This window comes from Tympanuchus pallidicinctus, unplaced genomic scaffold (genome assembly GCF_026119805.1).
Source record: "Tympanuchus pallidicinctus isolate F22 unplaced genomic scaffold, pur_lepc_1.0 scaffold13, whole genome shotgun sequence".
NCBI lineage: Eukaryota > Metazoa > Chordata > Aves > Galliformes > Phasianidae > Tympanuchus > Tympanuchus pallidicinctus.
The window spans coordinates 3582660-3605460 of NW_026294648.1; the positions used below are offsets into that span (position 1 = coordinate 3582660).

Here is a 22801-nt window from a genome sequence, read left to right on the forward strand (position 1 = left end):
TTACCCAGGTGAACACAGTGACTTCTAAGTGAGCTGCCACGCTTCATCAGAAGGGCCAAAGTCCTCATTTTTGTCAGACATTAAATTAAACTGCCAAAACCAAGCTAAGACCTTTTAAAGTCAGCCTCATTTGACCAGATTAGGAAATCAAGAGGGAAAAAGGCACCAAAGATTCTTCGGAGTTTTGGATCACAAACATCTCAAGGTACAAACCTGACTGAATTCAAGAAAGCACACCTTGATCTTCCTGGCAGCGCAGCAGGGCTACACGTGTGCCAGCCCCCAGAGGCACAGCGGAGGGACGCTGGCGGGCAGCAGTGAGCACAGCGCTGACACAGCAGCCGCACTCAGCCCCTCACAGACGCCACGCGAAGCAACAAAGCGACCACACGCACACAATGATGTACGACCCATTGAGAAAACTATTGTTTATTTAGAAAAAAGGTTACACTGGTAGAATTCAGCAGATAAAAAAATCGGTTTGTTTTTTTTTTTTCTTTAAAAATGTCATTGTGAAACTTTTCAGACTAAAGTTTAGCGATAAAAAGCTCCTGCAGCTGGAATTGAATTTTTTTTTTTCTTTTTTCTTGTTTTTTTTTTTGAAGAGAGCATTTCCAATTAATCTAAAAACAACATGACAAACAAAAGGTGGCAAGGGACAACTGAGCACAGCTTTAGGCTGGGATGGAGGGATCGGGGTTTGTTCTTTGTTGTTTTGCTGTTTTAAACAAGCCGACGTTGTACACAGAATATACAAATAATCCCTAAGCATCGCATGAAAACAGGGCTCCCACTTCGTTGTTTTCTGTGTGTGTTTTTTTTTTCCTTCTTTTCTAAGTCACTGGTATTAAAAACAGGCCAAGTAATAAATAAAAACTGAGTTTAAATGAGGTAAATTCAAAAAGGTTCAATAACTGTTTATTTGTGGTTTTCAAACATCTAAAAGAACGCATTTCATACTGAAAGAATTACTAAACTCAGGCAGTATTTTAGACAACCCAAAGTGGAACTCTGTACACATGAAACCTCCTTTGCACTACGGCAACTGTTTGTTTGCAGCACATTGTGCTAAAATATGGAATAGGTAACACTTTCAGCCAGGTACTGAAAATAAATGTGTAAGAAACTAAGCAACAAGTTAAAATACAGTAATGTACAACTCAACAATTAAATCTTCAGCACGGGGAAATAAAGCAGAGAACTGAATAATTTAAGGAGATGCAGATGGGTCCTCTTCATTCACAAATTTCTGTGCAATCTATACTCTGGAAAATACATTTCTGGTCACAGCTGGACATCTTGTCGTTTCAACCTCACCTGCAATGAAGGCACACACAATTGGAATTAGACACCGCTCAAATGAAAACCCAACTCACAGTTGAGTCTTTTACTTCATTCACAATTCAAAGAATGTGAACCCTTGGGCCTCACCTGTTCCCTAACTATAGTTTATTCCATAGCAAGAGCTACGGTAACGTAAGCACCCGTTAGTAGTGAAATACTCATTTAAAGACAGAAATAAGCAGCAAGGAGTCACTTCTCCAGGCAGTATCTGCTGTGCACGCACACCTTCCTTGGGGCTGTTCAAGTCTCTACATTAGACAACAATAAAAGCCCCAATCAGATGCTTTGTGCTTTGTAACTACAGTTCTTCCTTGACACTGAATTGCTGGCCGAGGGAAAAATTCTCATTTCTGTTCAAGAAGCTGCAAGTCCACAGCAATGGGCTTCAGCTGCCAGAAGTATTTTGGAAAAATACTCTTTTAAAGGGAAAAAAACTGAGATTAGACAATATGGAGTTCAGAAAAGATCCCATGAAATTCCTTCTGGAGACTATTCATATTTTATGTTTATTTTTTTTTCAGTTTGGAAGCTATTGACAGAAGCATGTTCTATTATTTCAAGAGGAGAAAATAAAAAATAAATAAGCAGCAATAACTTGAATTTCTGCTTCTCTCTTACACCAACATCCCCCACAGAGTGCAAGAGATCACTGCAAGCTTATTGTTATCCAGAACCCCTCTACATATTTGCATTCAGCTTCAGTAGCAGAATAATGGCACCAAGTGAAACTCTTGAGATCTTTTCCCTCCAAATAGTCCATTCCCCCAATTCCAACATTCCACCTATGGACAGAATCTTCAGAAGATACTTCTGGATGATCAGAAGATTTCAGCAAGTTTCTTCCTCTATTAATTCAAGAGCTATTACTGAAGAGGAGAAAGCAGATCTCCTGAGCCACTGTATTTCTGCTTACAAAGCAGAAAGCATTTGTTAAGATAACTTTGCTTTTACTGTTTTGTATCGGGGTTTTGCTCACGGTGATGGGTTTTATCTGCTTTGTTTTTAAGGCCCAGGCAGAGCACAGGCGCAGTCTCTTGCAAGGGAACTCATGAGAACACTCCTCCATTACGTTACGCCAGCCACAACCCCTACAGCTCCTGAAAAGGAATTTCCAAACAGCAAAGCATCTGCACCTTTCAGGTTTGGTCTCTTATTTTAAACAGTCAGATGCAAACAGAAGAACTTGGGAATGTCACAGAAGGGCTCACTAAAACAGCTTGCTCTGGGCTATGCCATGCCAGGTCAGTTTCAGAATTCCAAGGCTAGCAACACTGTACCTCTCTGGGCAGCCTGTTCCAGTATTTGACCACTCAAAGCGTTTTGCCCTTGTTTTTCCATATCATTCTTATGAAAAGTGTTTGTAAGAGGTTTCTTGGCTAAGAAAATGGACAAATTCTCAGCTTCATTAACCCCTCTTCAAAATCTGTCCAACTAAAAGTGTTCTCTTACCTCCTTCTTTAATCACAGAATCACAGAACTGCAGGGGTTGGAAGGGACCTCAAGAGATCACTGAGTCCAACCCTCCTACCAGAGCAGTTTGTTTAATAAGTTTAATATGCATTTTTCTACAGTCAGAACAACATTATTCTGAGGAAGCAAACAGCTCACACTGCTAAAACATGCAGCTAAAGAAAAATACTTAATTTCATTCATAAGTTCTGTGAGCTCCTCAAGCAAACGAGGAAAAATTAAACAACTCATCAGTTTTAAACAGTGAACAAACAGGAATTACAAAGCACTTGGATGATGTGGAAACAAAGATCATATCTATAATATTTTTTGAATACCAATTGGTTATTTTCCTATTGACCCAATATATACACACTCTCTCAAAATAGCCTACTGGTCTACGTGGAAATATTGCTAGTGATGTGTGGCTCAAGTTGGTAGGTCAGGTGAACTAATTTTCAATCAAGTGAGGCACTGTGCTTCTCAAACAACCAAAAATGAAAGATGAGACTCAAAACTGTTAGATGCAAAAATACCCTCATATCCCTACAGCTAAACTTAAGCCTTTGCATATTTGCAATAGTATGAAAAAAAATCAGAACACTGTCAGCTTCAAATCACTATTTTTTCTAAGCTAGAGTTACCGAAAATAGGTGCCTGAAGTTTTTCCTTTCAGTAAATAGTCAGTACATTCATGGAGATGAAGAATTGCCTTACTACACTACACAGCAATTTGATATTCCAATACTCTCTGTACAGATAAAAAGGAAAGAAAGGATCAAAAGTTTCCAATACATTAAGCAAGGGTATTCTTAACTAACAACGTAGGTTATTAAGACTGACAACTTATCAGTATCACAGTGATTTGTCTTCAGTTTTGTTCTTGAAGAAAGTGCCAAACAGCTGACCCCTACCCACACCATCCTCCCCTTATTTTTGCCAAAGAAGTTGAAGCATCTATTCCAGTTCCCCAAATAATGACAGGGAAAGCTATTTCCCTAGGACAGAATTTTAAATTGTGTAGTTTCAACCCTTTACCACTCAGACTGGTGTGTGTGCATGCATCCTTCACCAGCCAAGAGAAGCCACAGTAGCTGTCTATTCAAAGAAGGTAAATACATTATTTATTTTTATTTTACCTTGACTGAAAAATTCTTCATTATCTGTGCTTGTCTGAAGATTTATGAGTAGATTCAGCATTAAGGAAAAATATTTTGTTTTAAATTATATAATAAAATGCTACTTTTTTTGTATTTTTCCTGAAATGCTGACATGTAAAAGGATATTGTTTCTTTTCTTCTTTCCCTCCAGTGCTGTCTCGTTTTTCTTTCTTTTCTTTTTCTTTGTCATGTCTCGATTCCTGAAAAAAAAAAAAACCCAACAACCAGAAGTTACACATGTAGTTTATTACAGTATATGCTGTACTGTCAGACTGGATGTATTGTATTCTCCATGCTAATATTCATCAGAATATCAGTAATCAGCTTGTAAGACAGTCAGAATCACAAAAATCTCAAACAGCTCTGTGATACCCTTTACCAGTGTACAATCAATGAACATAAGATGATACAGCACATTCGAGAGCTTGGCTGATGCAATTGTTACTCCAGAGCAGAAAAGGACACTCGCCCTGTCCTGGGCTCACGTAATAAACTCCGGTGGAGCAGATCTCCAGGAGAGATCCTTCCCCACTGGCAGTCAGCTCTTAAAAGGGTCTAGGAGAGGTGCAGCCTGGCTCCACCCCTTCCTGCAGCACAGCTGAATTGCCTTCACCTGAGCTCCCCTGGCTGAACCATTGCTCAACTCAGGTGATCAATCAGAGGTTCAGGCCGTGATTCAGCAGCTCCCATACGATCAGTAAAGAATTACAACGAGGGAGGAGTTACTAAATACTTACCTAGCTTCACAGAAGTACTTGTGACATATGCACTTGAAAAGATGAATACAGCAGCTTGTATTTAAATATGCCCTGCTTTTACATAGCTGCAGACTGCAAATATACTTGAAGTTTTGAACACACTAGCATAAGTTCTGAATTTTCCTGACTACTGCTGAAAGAGCTATTCCTCTAATTTATGCTATCAGGAGTGACCATTGAAATACTTAGAGCCAGAAGAAATTCCAGAAGCATTTCCCTACAAATTCAGGACATACACAAGCATTAAAATGAGGGAAAAGGTTAGCTTATTCTGTCAAAAGCAAACAACAACAGAAAAACATAACACAGGCAAACAAACCAAAAGGAAAAAATTGACTAAATAATAGTAGCTTACTTTACCTTTTTGCTACCAGAGGAGCTCTTCTCCATCTTTTCTGCTTTGATTGAGTCACCTTTTTCTTTTCCTGAAGATTTTGATTTGCTCTTCTCCCTCTCTTTTTCATTGGAACGAGGAGAATCAGAAGGACTTTCGCTTTTACTGTGCTTTGAAGAACCTGCTAAAAAAAAGCAACCAACACAACAGAAAGTTTTAATTCCCAGTAACACTGAACACCCCCCACACAAACCAAAACACCTACTTGTCCCATTTTCTTCCTTGCGCCGTTTAGTTGAATCCTGTGGCACCTCTCGGTCACTGTTGGAATGATCCTGGCACCAAACACAATTATGCAGATATTAGCCAATTAACACACACTGCTGAAGCAGGCAGCTGCTGACAAGGTTATTCTGAATAATATTTCTGAAGGCTTAAAATGTAACGGTGTAATTACAGCTTGTGTAACATTCCTTCAGATCAGTTTTGAAGGGACAAAAATAACAGAAGCAAAACCAACCCTGGTAAGGATCACTCCTATTCAGATAGGCTGTGCCACCAATTATTACTGCCAAAACTTCAAATAAGCAGCTTCCCACGCATTTATCAACTTTCCATACTACTAGTTTACAAAAGTTTCACCAACCCTTTTTCGATCTTTCCTGTCCTTTTCCTCTTTCTTCTCTCTCTCTCTGGATCTTTCCCTTGACTTGTCCAAGTCTTTCTTGTCCACTTCTCTCTCTTTACTCTTGGACAGTGTTGGAGTAGTGTGGTTAATGTAGTGCTGTTAAATTAAGGCAATATCACCAAATATTAATATGTATTCCTAGATGTGTAAACAAGAAGTCTTACTCTAACAACACAGATCTGGCTCAAAAAGCAAGACTTATCATTACTACTTTTATGACAAAAAAGCGATCAAAGGCACTTTTGAACTGTTCATCTATCATTTAACCTACAGCATGAGGTTTTCTCAGCACTGAAAATGCAGGAACCCTTTCACCTAACTGAAAGACTTACATGAAACAGACACGTTTGTTTACCAGTATTGTCTGACACATCAAAACTAATCAGCAGTGCTACTGATTCAGGATATGCAGACTCTCAGACTTAGCACTTGCAAATTCTGCCTGGAATGAATGAATGGAAACAGTTTCTATTTTTTGTTTGTTTGTTTTAAATAATCTTAATCCATTAAGTACTTTAAGTCAACTTTGAATAACATGTGTCTGCTGAAGTCATACAAAATTCCACCTTCAGCCTGACATTCCAACATGCAATTCTGTGCACTGCTTTGTAACACGCTCTAGGTTGTTACTGCACTCCTCCTCCTAACCCATCTTAAGTTCTGCAAAACAAGCTGAATATCTGTGACAGGAACTAAGTAGGGAGAGAGGGGGACAGCAAGAAGAAAAATCATAGTAGCATCAAGCATAACACTTGGCAAAAATAAAAGGCTATACCATGCATACATAAGGTAGTAACTTGGTTACCATAGTATATTAATATATATATATATTTTTAATATATATATATATTTAATATATATATATATTTACAATAATTACATATTCTAACTATAATTGTATCTCTTGAAAAGATCAGACTATAAAAATACTTCTCATAAAAAGACCAATTAATTTCAAAATGAAAAATGTCTTTTTGTGGTATTTCATATGCTTAAGTTACAGCAACACAGAATTAAGTCAGTATACTTGAGCAGGCCCTTTAGTTATCAATTTTATCTGAAAAATATTTGCATTAAAGTGTTCCCTGTATTTCTTATTAGAGAGACATTCTGCTTAATCAGCACTCTAACAAGATAAGCACAAGATTTGATCAGAACAATCCAGACACTATTAGAACCAGCCAAACCAACTGAAAGAAAAATACTGTTTCAAATAAAGTTAATTCTGTCTTTCTAGAATTCTAGCAAACATATAACCTAAAATCAGCAAGCTCAAACTTTGATAAGAGGCACGTAACAAAGGTTCCTTTTCCTTTTGGCACGTGCCAGAATGCTGCTATATAACTGCCACACCAGTGACCTCAGTAGCCCTTTCTTTCTGCTCTTTCCCCTCACTTTTTGTGCTTCTCCTGCATTTATTCTACAGGTAACACCATCCTTATTCCCTGCTTTGTTGTCACCTTTTAACAACGACTTGCAACAAATACGTTCTTTCAGCAGCCCCATTTAGTAGTTGTCACCCACAGATACTTTCCACATTTTGCTCTGCTTTCCTCTTATTCTGCTTCTTGCATTCAGATGGTTGTTCATGACAGATTCCCATTGCTCTTCTACCATTCCAATGGAGAGTTACAGACAATTTTATTCCTTTCTCCTTACAAGAGCCAAGACTTGGCTTGTCAAACTTTATCAGTTCACTTCTAGAAATGCTGCTAGCAGAATCCACATCAAACCTGGGGCACTGCCACATGCTACGAAACTTACACAAAGGCCAAAGAGTAACACAAACCTAACTCACATCTGGCAGCATGTACTTTATAACCTGCAATGTAAAACATCATTTCAGTGGTCTGCCCCGTGCCCTCATCCTTCAAAAAAAAAAAAAACAAAAACAAAAAACCAGCAGTCAGGAATAAAGAAACTTTGTTAGCACACAACAGCACTTGAGTCCCTAGCTCTGAGCAGAAGCTGAACTCAAATCTACACCCTTTCCCTCAAACACGTACATGAAGTGAAGCGAAAAACTTTTGTTACATCATATACAGGAAAAAGCCAAGAACTCCAAGTTCAAGGCAAACATTATACTTTCCTAATTCTAAACAAATTGGATGCACAGAACATCATGGCAATCTATACACACTATCATTTCATGATTTTAAATCTAAGAACCAAAGGATGCCTCCTGTGTGCAGTCCCCACACAGACAGGTACAGCTGATAAAGGACAGACCCAACTCAAAGCTAGCAAGCATCCATCAAGCAGTCAGGGCTATTTTGAACTGAAACAAGCCAAGCATTCTGAGCACTCTGTTTCATCAAAGAGAGCAACAAGTAAAACATCAGTGCAGTGTATAACATGGCTAGAAAGCAATAAATCCTTTGTGCAGTGTAAATTAATATATGTAACCTTACAGAAACCTACAAGTTATCCTGAAAGTCCAAGTGTTCAACAACTTCCAAGTGATAAACATCTGTGCTATATATATATATATATAGATAGATAGATAGTATATATATATATATATATATATATATACTATTACTGAGTGCATGACCCAAATTCTTAATAGCAACTTTAGAAGACTTGATCCATTTCTATTAGTCAGATACAATATATTTTAAACTCGCCCAAAAGAAACAGCAAAAACTTTCTTAACATTAGCCCACAGTATTTGTGATTGTCCTGTAATTCATTTAAAAAAGCAATACAATGGCTGCAGAATTTGTCTAAAAAATTAACATTCTGAAACACCACTAAGATCTCAATCCTCTAGCACAGCCTCTTGTAAGATACTCTACCTGCAGTGTGTTCACAGGACAGAAATAAATGATTATTTAGAAAGTTGCCTATGAAGTGACAGAATGATAGCAAGGGGAAAAGAATTACATGTTTTTGTTTTGAAATAACTATCTTTTATTATTTCTATTTTTTTATACTAATTAGTTTAACTAGTCTATTACTTCTAAGTCTAGATAAATGACTTACAAACTTTTTTTAATTAAACATACATGTTTTCATGAGGACCAGTAAAAAGTTTACTTTGATCAGATTACCCAAAGCTGGATTTTTCTTTTTTCAGCTCTGACTATTCAGATGGATCATTCATTTAATTTTCTGAAAGTAGGTGAAGCCCAAGACACTAATGGCAGCTGTGCTTCTTTTTCATTCCTTCCTTTTTCATTCCTCCTTCAGTTTTAGCCTGTAGAAGGCTGAAGTTAACATTGAAGGAGAAATTACTATGACATGAAATCTCTTTAAAATATTGGGAGAATGTTAAATTTAGGGACTTTATGTTGCTTTCACCTAACAACTCTCCCTCTCTCTCCTGTAGCAAAGTTCTACATCCCTCGGGTACAATGCTAGGATTTACAGGAGTGGAATTCGTATTTTCTGAGGTTGTTTGCCACAAGACCAAGGTTACATTTTCTCCGAAACAAAACTCAAGTAAATTTTGGTGGTTTCTAAAAGATTCAAACCTTTGTTGAAGAGTCCTTGAGTTCGTTGAGGTTGTCCTGTAGAAAATGAATGGAGATGACACGTAAGCTGGAATAGTTTTCAGAAACCAGAGGAACTTTGGGAAGCATGGCCGCACCCTTGAAACAAAAAACAGCTACTCCTTCTGGAATAAATCTGAGGTTAATACTTCACACACAATAAAATTTAGAAACTAGGGTTGTTGTTGGTTGTTTTTTTTTTTTTAAAAAAAAAAAAGGCAGAAAAAAGACAAGTCTATTCCCTACTCAGTTGTTATATTAACTACAAAATGTGTTCATACCCAAATCTTCACAGAATACTGAAAAACCACTCTCCCACCAAGAAAAATAGCCTTAATTCTAAATACTGCTGAATCACAATTGAAATAGGCTTAAAATGCTTTTAAGCCTGTATCTTCTCCACTTTCAGTTAAATGTGGCAGAATTCACTCTAGAACTTTACACTGCCACTTACAAAAACAGGCAAGAAAATCTTTTTAATTCTATTTTGAGTAGTTATCCCTGCCACCTGCTTCCTTAAAATTAATAAAAGCTACTCCAGTTCTTCAAAATTAATCTAAATCTTTTAAGCAAATCTTACATTGAAAAAGATACACTCTTCTGGGAAGAAAAAAGAAAAGAAAAGGTTGTTCTAAAGCTGGTAAAACGATGAATTTTAAAAGCTCACATAATCCATCACAGTGCTCTTGATGAAGTATTAGTGACTTACAGTTTTAAATGTTCAACGTACTGCAAATTCAAAGACTCCACGAACATGGTGGTTTAGAAATAAAATAAATATAGAGCAAGGAATGGCTACCCTGAGTCTTCAAAGTAGGCTACGCCCAAGGTATTGTGCTGCGCTTGAATGCTTGGGGTTTCTCTTTGCTGGGTAGTAGGCTTGGTTGCCACATCTGGTTTTATCGTACCGCAGGGCTCAACATGGTGGGAACCCATTGGAAATAAACAAACCTCGTAGGGAAGGTACGACAGAAGCTGCATGCTCACTGATTATACACAACTACAGGAGAACTGATCACCAAGGAGACTTTAAAATGGAACTCCTTTCAAGACTCCTCCTTAGAAGGCACATATCGGTATGACGCTCATCAAGAAGCCTGATGAATTCAGAGGTATCGTACATCCCGTATCATCCAGGAATCTTCAGTGTTAGAGATTCTTCAATGGAAGTGCAGAAAAATATGCTCCACTCTGCTGCAAAGACTCATTTGCTTGTAGCTACCATTGCACTCCAAAAAAACTGACTGTTTAAAACAGTGAGGCACTTCTGGGTAAAAATTCTCTTGCAATTTCCAAACACAATTTAGGAAATTTGTGCTAGGTCCTTGAAGCTTTACTTTTGTTAATAAAAAATATTTTAATAGAAAAAAAGACAGTCCGCCAATAAAGAAAAGGAATGCATTTTCTAATGCAATATAAAACCTCCAGTGGTTCCAGTGTATACTTGGCACAAAACTTGAAGGAAGTCGGACATTGGCATCCCAAACTTGTGAGCCTAACATGGGCGCTGCCTTCCTCAGGCTATACTAACCTTTACTGTTGAGGAATGTGATGGAGAAGAATGGATATCAACTTTGCGGCGTTTTTGTTCTGAAAAAAGGAAAAAGGACAAGAGCATTATTAAAGCAGATTGACGAGAGGATGTGACTTTTTGAAATACCAAAATAACCTGAGTAGTAAAACTTGATTTTAACTAAGATTTTGTTTTTCAAAACATGCCTTCAACTCCCTATGCAAGTTTGCAGAAAAATAGCTAAACATGAAGAAACTGCTGCAAAATTGTGCTCAAGCTTTTTTTTATCCCCTTAATCTGTACCTGAAGAGCTGAACAGAACTGACAGCATTCCAATCCAATTGCTTTTCCAGAAAAAAGTACTATAAAAAACTCAGCATCAGCCTCAGCTTATGAGAATTTAACACATAACATTAACAACTTGAGATCCTTAATTTTTGAAGGAACTGATAAAGTTTATTGTGCCCTTAAGGAAGCAAATCTTGCACATCCCTTGTTTCCTTTCAATTCAAAGGCTAAGACCAAACTCTCAGAGAATACTCTTCAGGAGGTTTGCATTAAATTTTTGCAAAACTTCTAAGCCACAGCTATATAAACACATTCTAATAAGCAACCATTCAGAATAATTCTTACTTTGTTATTAACATGCACACAAAAGATTGAGAGGCTTTACAGAAATCACTCTAAATGCAAGCTTTATACATTCACACTTCTCATTTCAGAGATATCCTGAATACCTTCTTTAGGCACTAAAAAGTCATCACTGCATAATAGCTAGCCTTTCTTCTCTTCAACAGGGCTGAGGCGTTGCAGGTATTGGCAGTCAGTGATTTTCTAATGCCACATTCTTATTGTCTGTATAACGTTTTTTCTAGAACAGACTCACCCCTCTCACATTCTGATGTTTCTGATCGGGGAACAGGAGACTTCAAGGACCCAGCTACTGGAATCTTTTCTCCTCCTTTAGTATTTTCCTTGGATTTCATATCCTTTGCTACATCTTTTTCTCTGGATGGCTCCTTCTCTCTCTCCTTTTCTGTAACTGATTTTGACTCAATGGTGGTAACAATTGTCTTGGATTTTTCTTCCTTCGAAGCTTTTTCTTCTTTCTTGGCCTTCTCCTTCTCTTTGTCAGATTTCGGTGTTTTCTCCTTAATCTCTCTTGGTTTCTCATCTTTATTTGCCCGTTCTTCCTTTGGTTTATCTTTCCCATCCTTCCCAAGTGCCTTCGCCTCTGGAGTGGTAGCTGGAATCTTTTCTTTCTTCTCTTTATCTTTTTCCTTCCCGCTTTTTTCTTTATCATCTTTCTCTTTAATAATTTTGCTGCACCAAAATCAAAAAGGCCAATTAGGAGACAAAAAACTAGTATGTGTTATAGGCAAGTCTTACTCCTGATTAGATAGAATTTCTTCAATCAGTCACTGCCAGATTATTTTGCTGTCGCTTCATCAGAGCATCAATAAGCCAGAGTACTAATCTGGTTTTCGTTATTTAAAACAGAATGCATTTAATAAATGTGTCAGCTTAGTACAGCCATGTATTTTGGCAGAAATCTTATTTATTAAAGTGAAAAAATAGGAACAAGTTAAGCAGCACATGAGAGGATTGAAAAGCTAGGTCAATCTCAAGGAAGACAACAGAGCATATCAAGGAAGGAGTAGATTTCTCACCTATTAGAAGCACTGTTTCCATTGCTTGTTGTCACCTTCGGTGTAGCATTGACAGTTTTATTAATGACTTTCACAGTACCCTGAGACTTCTCCTTTAGTTTATCTGTTTAAAGAAAGAGAACAACTTTATTTCAACAACATACATCTCAGTAATAAAAACAAGCATCTCAGCACACTCACGCAAAGCTACATTTAGCTGGTAGTTCAAATAGGTAATTAAACAGATTACATTCCTGCAAAATCACCCACCAGCTAAACAAAGAACACATAATGCATATTGACACTAAGCTCACTATTAATAGATTCTTTTCAGTTTAACGAGCCAAGTTTTGAGACAGTAGCCTGCAAATATCATTCAACTAAGAATCAAGTTTGTTTACCAGTCTCTTCAGCAGCGCTTTCCTCCAGTTTCGCTGTATTTATTGTGAGAGATGTAGGCATCCCAGCACCACCTGGCCCATTTTGTACTGTTGCAGCTACAGCATTCCTGGCAGGTGGGTCTTTGTGGTGGAATTCATTTTCAGGTATCATAAAAGGCTTCCTACTTTTCAACTGCCCAGAATAGCTGCAAGTCGCACAGATTGTTAAATATGCACAAACAAAGCAAAATATGGGTTGAATTTTAAATGAGGACTTAATCTAACAGTTCCGTCTGTTATTTTTCACAGTTTTTCCCAACTGATATGCAGTTTCTTCCCCTTTATCAATAAACTCAGAGTAAAAAAAAAAAAAAAAGAACAAACAAAAATAAAACCTCACAACGGAAGCAGCCCTACCTCAAAGCCCTTTTTGCTGCTACCATCACACACACACACACACACACACTCCTGCCAAACACACAAATAGCCCACTGTTAGCACAACCTTAACTACCCCTCAAGTCTCCGTAGATGATTCTGCAATCAGACTTATGAAAAACATAATTAAGCATTTTAGATTAAAATTTTAGAATCCTATCAACTTCCAAACTACGCAATCTTGCAACAACAGCCCTTGGCTTTCTCCATTTTACTCTCTCTTGTGTCTACCTGCTGTTATGCTATCTCTCTACACATAAGCTATGCTCTTGTGAGTGAAAATCTTTGCTATTAAATGTGTTTTACTAGAGTCTTGAAAAGGAAATTAGTGATCATCCAGCACGACATGAAAGTTTTCATTCACAATGCCAGCCCTGAGATGCAGGATAGTGAAATCTTCTGTGATAAGGTAAAAATCAAATATGTTAGGACTGTAAGAGTTCCAAGTCTTTAGAAGCCTTTCATGATCCACTTTTAACCACTTTCTTAAAGTAAGGTGTTGTTACCCCATAGCCAATGCATATAGATCAGGTCTCTTCTCTTTCTCTTCCTGACATATCTTATGTACTCTTCTTTCCAAGGCTTGGCCCAGGTTCAACACTTTTGGATACCATGGAAGGATTTTGGTCAGCACAATCAGGATATTTCTGATGTGTGTATATTCACCAGTTTCAAGGCAGTGTACAGAAGCCTAGAACACAAGTTAAATCTAATCAATTCTTTTCATTAAAAATTCAAAAAAATAACAAGTTTTTCAGCATCTTTAATTACCTTAGTTAATTTATAGTGCCATTTGTGCACCACGTGTCTGAAATTCTCATAATCCAATTGATCAGCTTTATTTCCACCATCAAACCCAGTCGCTCGTAATATAGTTAGGAAGCCTGGATAGTTGCCACATTCCTATGTATGTGCACAAGAGTAAAAAATAAAAATTCACAATTTAAAATACTAATCTTTTCCAGGATATATAAAAAAAGAAGACTGTTGCAATAGTTAATATTATCGAAGCACTTTCTCACTGGCACATAACACAGCACTTCCTCTCTTCCTACAGACTAAGCACGAGCTAATTCTCTAGGACTTACATATTCATTTGTTTCAAAAGCTTATTTATGTTGAAGCCTTTCTTGGGGGTGAGGAAAAGGATTACTTGCAATATAAATAACTTTAGCAAGGAGATTCCATACGCTACTTAAATGTTCAAGAAAAGCTATGAGAGTCAGAATTCATTTTTTACTTCTAACGCTATACAAAACTAACTCTGTTAAAAGTACATTAATTACAATTGATTAATTACAATTAGAATTGAGATAAATACAATTAGAATTGCTGTTCTAACATGAAGCCATCGGAAAAATTAAATCACATTCTAAATCAAGTGAATGATTTTAGTAAATCTGGTTCTGTTAGGCTGTATTATACAAGCGGTCATTATACAACTCTTCATGAACAAACAAGTTTTAATAACTTTACATACCTTCTCATATATGACTCTGTCACTGTGCCATCTAGTCACAGTCTCCAGCATGCAGCACAAAAACCTGCCATATCTACTAGCTTCATTTTCAGTACAACTTGCTACTGTATATATAATATCAGAGAAAACCTGTGAATGGCAGCAGTAAGAAGTTACTTTGACTTCACTGAATTGCAAAGAAGGATAATCAGTAATTCCAAATTGTTCTCATCTAAGCTACTGTTAATGTGGTTTTTAAATTTAAAGAAGATTGGATTACAGAAATATTTGGAAACCAAATCAGATTTGCACAGAAAAACAAACAAAAAAAAAGGGCTTGTGTACTAAAGCTTCTTGGCAAATACTGTTTTCAGGACTTTATTATCCAATTACTAAATCTTCACTCTGAGCCCAGAATCCAGGTGCTGCACACATGTGCCACTGACACAGAGTCTTCCACAGGTAAGGTGCATCTCCACTGGAATGTACCTGTTTCAGCTCTAGATTTATCAATTGATTTGAGCAGGCAGATATCACAGAATTGTAGGGGTTGGAAGGGACCTCTAGAGATCATCGAGATCAACCCCCAGATATAAACACATAGAACACAAACTGTGTCTTTGAGTAAGAATGCTCTTTTGGAGCAATGAGGCCAGAACAGATCCCTACTTCAAAAGTCTCAAAGGAAAACTGACAACTTCTATTGGATGTTTACACACACACACACACAAAATCTTCACCACAGTTTTCATAATGAAGCCCCACACAAATCCTCTTAATCAAAAGTTGTAACACAATCTGTTGCATGACTAAATAGTCATGACTGAATAAATAGCTACTAACTAACTTAATCTGGCTTCTTACAGCAGAAAGCACCAGAAAGGTTCTGACGCTGCAGAATGGAACAGTCAGCCAGTACTGCTGGAGCAGTTTGATCCAGAAAATCAGGTTACTGCAGCTATCAGTACCTCCTATGGCATCGTATTTCCACATCTCAGCAGCAATAAAAATTAATCCCATGTCTGTTACCAGAGTCAGAATGTCCCAAGAACTATTCTTGTTAGGGCAAGCTTAAAGGAGGATGCTACTACAGCAGCACAATACACACAGCTGAAGTTGGAGAATTAGATAAAGTCTTAGAAATGCAGATCACTGCAAGGCTGTGAAACCTGCATGTAGTTTGTATGACTGCTGATGACTATCCCATACAAGTTCAGCTGTTTTAGGATAAATCAGAAGGAAAAAAAACGCTCATGAAAGTAATCCCCATAAGGTCTAGGAAAGAGAAAACTTCATTTGTAGAACAGGAAGCGCAAAGGGGACCTTTTCATTGCCATGTCAGATTTTAAAATTAAATCTAAGTAACGACTTTGTTGAGATCTCTTTTGAAAGAGAAAGAGGATACTAGTTTTGCATGCTTCTAACAACACACACACAGCTCTAAATACTTACTCTATCATAACAGAGAAGCGTGGAGAAGTTGGGTGTTTTCTGCTGATGAACCAGTTCTACAAAGTGAGCACAATAAACAGCATCTATTGCCGAGAAAATGCAGCGAGGAAATATACATAGCTGCAAAAACTTGGTGATAGTCTCATTTTTGGTAGACTCTTCAGAAGCAAAGAAACAGAGAGAAAAATAATCAGTACATTAATGGGCAAGCAATTAAACTACTTCTCCCAAGAAATTCAGTATTTCATAACGTATTCTCCAGTTTGTATTCCTGTCGTATCTCTGACATTACTCACCATCAAAATAAGCTTTTTTTACCTTTGAGTAACATGCAGAAGGGTAGAAATATTACAGCAGATCTTTATTTCTTACAGGGAAAAGTCTTTTGTTACAATAGAAAAAAGCTCAGAAAAATTATCATGAACCGCTTCAGTTATCCAGATTCTGCATACCACTCTTTATCACAGTGCTCAAAGTTAACTCAAATCACTCACTGGGTGTTTACATTTCTATGATCTGCAACACAGCAGCTGATGTGCAAACCATCTTGTAACTATCACCTCACATCAAATCTGTCAAGCTCTCTGAAGTCAGCACAATATGAGAAAGGCCTTGCCATTGGAAGAAGCAAATAAAACATCTCCCTAAAAGAACTAGTCAGCATTTGCAAAAAGACATGCTGCATTCTAATTAGAAATTTCTTCCTGACAGACCTTAAGGTATCAAGAAATCAAATTTTAAAAATCAACATTTAGCATGCTAGTGCAAACTGAACTTTCAGTTCTGGGGACAGCAATGACTGTACACACGCACTTACTTGCCAGAAGCCAGTTGTCCTTCTCTAATTTCAGTCTCTGTAAAACTCTTTGAACATGCTCTAACTGTTTCTTCTCCTCTTCAAGGAGCTTGTCCTGAAGAGCAGTGCAACGTTCTTTTTCTTTTTTCTTTTTATTTGGAGGCTGTAAAATGTCAATGCAATTCATTTAATACACTCACACTAATACACTAATACTACTTACACTTGCTACAGAGCAATTAGGTATCTGGTAATGCTAAGAAATATGCGAAAAGCTATTTCACTGAATAACATTCAGTTAATTAACATTAATTAACAATGGATAACAAATGATGTAGCTAAACAGCTGAAATGCAGATATCAAAAGACTGTCATCTGAAAGATAGGTTTTTCCAGTAAGTGGAACCACTGGTAGTTCTGAAGTTGGAACAATGAAGCATGCAACTGCGAGAAGTCAGAATGGATGAACCAGCAGACACAGACCTCTCTCAATGGACCAATTTATTCAGTTAACACAGGTTTAAATTCAGTTAGTTTAACCCGAAAACATGATTACGTAAAATAGAAGAACTGCAATTAAATGACTAACTCAAAGTAGCACTTTGGTATGCTGTCATGCACTACAAGCCAGCAGTTCATTTTTGACAGATCTCTACCAAAATAAATGCCTACACACCACCACGGAGACTACCTTGCTCCATGCAAGAGAGCAAAACTTAAAATGCAAATTATACTGATGCTTGCATAACTTGCAGTTGCAGGGAAGGTTTCGTCTCTGCTGGGAGACAACTAGTAACAGTATCAGTGATACCAGTGAGTGAAGATAACTCCCTTCCTTAGCACAAAGAAGTGCATGCAAAAACTTATTTGTATCTTAATGTAGGTTTTCATGAAATAAAAACTGCTTTAGAAGTGAAACTGGAGCAAAAAAATTTTATAAACATACCATTTCCTGATTGTCATCTATGGCTTTCATCTGGACTTTAAGTTTATTGACTTCTCTGTCATAGCTGCTATGTGGGACAGCAAGGTCATACATAGTCAGAGACCAGAATGTGGCATAAAACTGAGGACTGATGTCATCCCAAACCTTGGGAGGGTGTAGAGAAATCACAGCTTCATGAACTGGAGCCATCACCAGTTCACATGCTGTAATGTATTTGTGAACTTTGTGTTGCTGTTTATTTCCCTTTTCAGCTTTTTTAAGTTCATCATACTTCGACTGTGGAAAAAGAAATGAAAAAAAATTGTCATCTCTGTACACGAACCAAATTTAATTCAACTTCTCAGAAACTTTTCTATGTAAATTATCTTTACAAAATTAATTTATGTACATAAGGCTCCTGAGAACATCACAGTGAACTTTTAGTATGCTTCCATGCTGGATATTTATCATCCTCACTGATGCTACTTTCAACTCACCTCTTCTTACAGCAAGCTATTATACTATGCTGAGAAACTGTTTTCAATACTTATTTTAGTTGCAGGGACAAGTTTATCTTGAAGCTTCCTTATATACCTCACCTTTTGACAGCTGCAACATTTTCCTCCACAACAAAAAAATTAAAATATCAACAAAAAAATTACACATTTGTGGAAATCTGGGTAGGAGAACTCTTGATCACTCAAATTATCAGAAGAGTTGAAATCATTAGCTACAACTGCTATCACTTGTGCAAAAGCTGGCACATGGCCTATATTTTCTATGAAGATAAAGTAGACTCTCTTCCAAATCACAGCTTCTGTTTCTATCTCAGCTCTTCAAAAAGCATCCAGAACTCTTATTCAGCAGACAATCTTTGCAGGAACCTAACACAATTATAATACGTAGAAGGGCATCTCTTAACAGAAGACAGACAAAAAGGAAATGAGTTCTACTTACTGAAATTTGGTGTGCATACATGGGCCTTGAGAGGAAAAACGCAGCATCATGAGGCGTGTGAAACTCGTTACAAAGAACGTCAATTGAAGGCACTCGCTTAATGTAATCCTCTGTGCTCAGGTTGGATGCTAAAAACCCACCAAACTGTACCAGGGTGTCATGGCACTAGGTAAAAGAGTTAGAGAGCAGGTTTTTTTGTTCAGAAATTAAGCTTGGGAGGGCTTGAAAGATCCTCGTAGGTCTGTTTGGATGGGGACTAGTGGCAGCTGCTTGCTTTTAAAATAAAAGTATTAACACAATGGCAAGAAATTCCACTTGGAAGAAAAAAAATTTCCATGCCACAAACTTCTGCCCCTCATCAATGCTGACTCAACTGCATGTAAGGAAAAGCCTTATGAAAGCCAGAAGAACTGAAAGAGGTCTCTGAACTGGAATTAAACTACTTCCTATTGCCTAAGGCAACGGTGGAATTCAGGGTTAAAACTTTCTTCTAACAAAAAAGTTCATCTAAAAAAAGTAACACCAGAAAAAAATGATAGGCGACCTTAGAAATTAAACCCTTATTTCTGATGACAAAGGATGTTTCTATCTTTTACTCAGAGGTATTAAGTATATATTATGTTGACAACTGACATTGATGTATTACAAAAGTGAGATCACTGCAGATTTAAAAAACCACGTATATACTGTGCTCATATAGAATACTGATACATCAGAGGTTACCAAAGAAAAGGATGCGTTCTTATAAACGTGGTTTTAACTTACTTGATCATACAGTTTTCCCACCAGCTTCAGATGTTTTTCCCCTCCTTCTTGAAAGATCACACCATTTCTCTGTTGAGCCATAAGCAGGCATAGCGGAAGAGCAAGATCATGGTCCAGTAATGCATCCTTCAACCTCTGAGAAGACTTCTTTGTATTCCTAATTTGGCCAAAGTATCCACCCTGCACAGTACAGAAAAAAAAGATGCTTAAATTTGTAAGCAGTACTTTAAAAATTCATACTGCAGAAATTCTGACAAATTAACATCAGCACAGTTTCCAGTCTGTTTATAAAAATCTCAGTGTTGGAAACACTGAGAAACAAAAATACACTGGAAACAAAAATAAATTCATCTTGCATGCTACTGGTCTTCTACCCAGTCAACAAAAAATGACATCTCATCACAAGCATCATGACACGACACTACATCTTTATATCTAAAGTTTGATCTGCTTGAAGGCTCTTTCCCATTCAATAAAGAAACCTCTGATTTTAGTTCAGAGCATAGCTATTCGTGTGCCTCAGGAGTTATCTAGGCCAGACTCATCTAAGACTCTGAAACCAAGGCTACAACAGCTTTAACATTAAGATGGGTTACGATGTTACTCCACTCAACGGGGAGTGACCACATTCCAATCAGCTCTGACACAGCAGGACTGCACAACATACAAGCTCGCTGGCTGCTATAATTTGCAACCTGTCATGGAACAAGAGATAACGACGGCTGCTTTCATTAATATGGGATGCTGTGAAACACAGCAACTAAGGCTCAAGTACGCTTTGTCTTGGCTGCCTGTCTGCAATGCTCGTAAATTCAATGGAGTAGGAAGTTTTGTGATAAAAGTAGCAACACCTCTCACAGCTGCACTGCCAGAGGTCATGAATCAGAGTATTCAGAAGCACCATTAACAAGCAACAGCTATTATTAATTAACTTTAATATGAACACACCTCAGCTTTTAGTTGTTCTCCACCAGTCATGGCTTCCAACTGTTCCATTGTCATTTCTTCTGTAATTTCTATCCCTGCCATTTTTTGTACTACCTCTTTTAAAATAAGCAAATCAAAGCTGCACAGAAAACAGAAGTGGAGTAAAAACAAGAAAAATTGTTTAAGAAACACAGGCTATGACATTCGATACACAGTGACAGGCTATCATCTTAATTTGGGAGAAAATAACAGGATGCCATTGCACAGAAGGATGCCCCTATTACAGGTTTGTTTGTTTGTTTTTAATGTAAAAGCATTCAAGAGTTGTATTGTTCATTAAAAACATTTCAGCATTTTTAAAAAGAGCAAGTGTAGTGCCATTAGCTTTAAGTATCAACAAGTTATTAAAAATTCAGAGCTCACTTTCATTTTTCAGCATGCTTCCTACCATATCTATATCATCATATCTACTATGAGCATGGAAATCTCAGAAAATTTTTTCTCTTTTAAACTTCAACAGCAGTACTGTCCTAGAAACTGACTGGCAAAATTAGTCTTGAGAGTTGATTTGGAACACAGCAGACATTTTTCACTTAGAACACAAACATACAACACACTCCAATAATCATGCCCTCCAGCAGCGAAGCTTCACTTCACGCTCTGAGTTCTCTAAGGCTGATGACTTCTCCTCAACAGAATACACAAGTCGTAGCACAAACATTCAAAAAGACTTTTTTGTAGTATCTGAAATTTGGTTGATATATTTTTTAAGTAGGTCACAAAAAGCTCTGAATATAGATACTTTATGCTATTTATATATTTGTTTGTTTTCCAGCTATACGTAGGTTTTCTGCTCAGTAACTGTGCATTGCCAGTATATACTCCAAACACTGGAAATTCCAGTCACAGTGGTAAGAATATTACTTCTACCATCCCAAATATTAATTTGAATACAAAAAAACACTTAGTCATAAAATGTAGTTCATGGGAAAGAAGAAATACAACTTACCCTTCTCTGTAGCTCAATGCCTTTGTACCACCATCAGAATACAAAACAAATTGGGGACAGGGGAGCACATGAGACTGAACGTCTACATTGCAGGGAAGGGGAAAAAAACCTGGAGTTCTCAATATAAATACCCTGAAGCAGCATGCTGTGTTACCTCCTGCTGGCTTTCAGCAACCATATAGGGGTTCATAATAGAATATAAATGAATACTCACCTATGCAATAAGAAATAGTCCATTAAAGTTAATTAAATAAGGAAGCAGTAATACTGACTGATGATGGTGGATGGACAAAAGAATAAAAGGAAGATTCAAACTGCAAACTTTGTTTAAAAATTTCTTGTGAATGGTCAACACTGATATACAAAAAAGCAGTTCAAAGGTCATTAAGTAAGACAAAGTATTGAAAACAATTAAAAAAACACTAGGAAATCCCTGCAGAAAGACATGAGAAAAAACCTAGAATTTTGAACAATTTAATCCTTTTTTTTAAATTACAGTTATTGATAGTTCATTTTCTTTTTTTTTTAAATAAGGGAAAGCGATTTCTATTACAGTATTACAGACTGTTAGGGCTTTTTTTTTTTTTTTTTTTTTTTTTGCCTGGCTAGGTTAAGAAAATCATATTAAAATAAGTTACAGTTGAAAAAAGAGTCTTTAAAACAATAATGTGCCACAGCATAACAATTACAAAAAAAAGCCCAGCAAATATGCTACTCTTTTATTGAAATTTCTTAAGCTTTCTGGTAAAATGAATGGAGGATTATTACTGGAGTATCTACTAGCTGAGTCCTCACATATCAGCAGAAGCAGCAGCCAGAAAAAAAAAAAAGAAAATGGAGTTTATGAAGCTCAGTTGTGCAAGATTTACCTTTTCCCAGCTTTCAATTGGTTGGCTACGTATTGAAGTAGACCAGCAAGTTCAATCGGGTATTTTCTGAAAACAGCACCACAGAAGCTAGCCAGGCCTAAAGTAAGGAAAAACATTTGTGATTGAACCTCAAGGCATGCAGCAGAAAATATTAATCCAATCCAAACAAAACGTTGGCAGCATGTCTATTTTTGTAATATAAAGAAAAAGTATTTTCTGATTTGTTAAACTTGCCAGCTCTCCATTTGAAAAATTCACTGGCAGATCCAAGTGAAAGACTGGGCACTTTATTTTCAACATTAGTGTAACAAAATCAAAATACTAACTCTGCAGCCAGCTTGAGATAGTGGTGTCGTCATGCTTCATTCTCTCCTTCTCGGGGTTTGCCAGAGCTTCGATGATACAATCTTTAGTGGAGTTAGAGAGAACACGCGTT

General features: G+C 37.1%; 1 protein-coding gene across 6 annotated transcripts in view; it reads right to left on the reverse strand.

The window, feature by feature from the left end:
• Positions 1-892: 892 nt before the first annotated feature.
• Positions 893-22801, reverse strand: part of THOC2 (THO complex subunit 2) — a 51616-nt gene continuing 29707 nt past the window's right edge. For 2 of the 6 annotated variants that reach the window (XM_052673690.1, XM_052673687.1), the window contains 22 exons: positions 22692-22772; positions 22366-22462; positions 20509-20626; positions 19561-19740; positions 18796-18960; positions 17860-18135; positions 16935-17076; positions 16118-16275; positions 14687-14815; positions 13978-14109; positions 13713-13897; positions 12791-12975; positions 12411-12513; positions 11627-12063; positions 10759-10817; positions 9210-9245; positions 5692-5829; positions 5311-5380; positions 5072-5229; positions 4080-4153; positions 3933-3980; positions 893-1317 (listed from right to left, as the gene is read on the reverse strand). In XM_052673690.1, coding sequence (XP_052529650.1) covers positions 3953-3980; positions 4080-4153; positions 5072-5229; positions 5311-5380; positions 5692-5829; positions 9210-9245; positions 10759-10817; positions 11627-12063; positions 12411-12513; positions 12791-12975; positions 13713-13897; positions 13978-14109; positions 14687-14815; positions 16118-16275; positions 16935-17076; positions 17860-18135; positions 18796-18960; positions 19561-19740; positions 20509-20626; positions 22366-22462; positions 22692-22772 — 2951 coding nt within the window. In that variant the 3' untranslated portion in view covers positions 893-1317; positions 3933-3952. Of the gene's footprint in view, positions 1318-3932; positions 3981-4079; positions 4154-5071; positions 5230-5310; positions 5381-5691; positions 5830-9209; positions 9246-9936; positions 10818-11626; positions 12064-12410; positions 12514-12790; positions 12976-13712; positions 13898-13977; positions 14110-14686; positions 14816-16117; positions 16276-16934; positions 17077-17859; positions 18136-18795; positions 18961-19560; positions 19741-20508; positions 20627-22365; positions 22463-22691; positions 22773-22801 lie in introns of those variants that run through there. The other 4 variants (XM_052673688.1, XR_008204297.1, XR_008204296.1 and 1 more) reach the window with 4 other exon arrangements.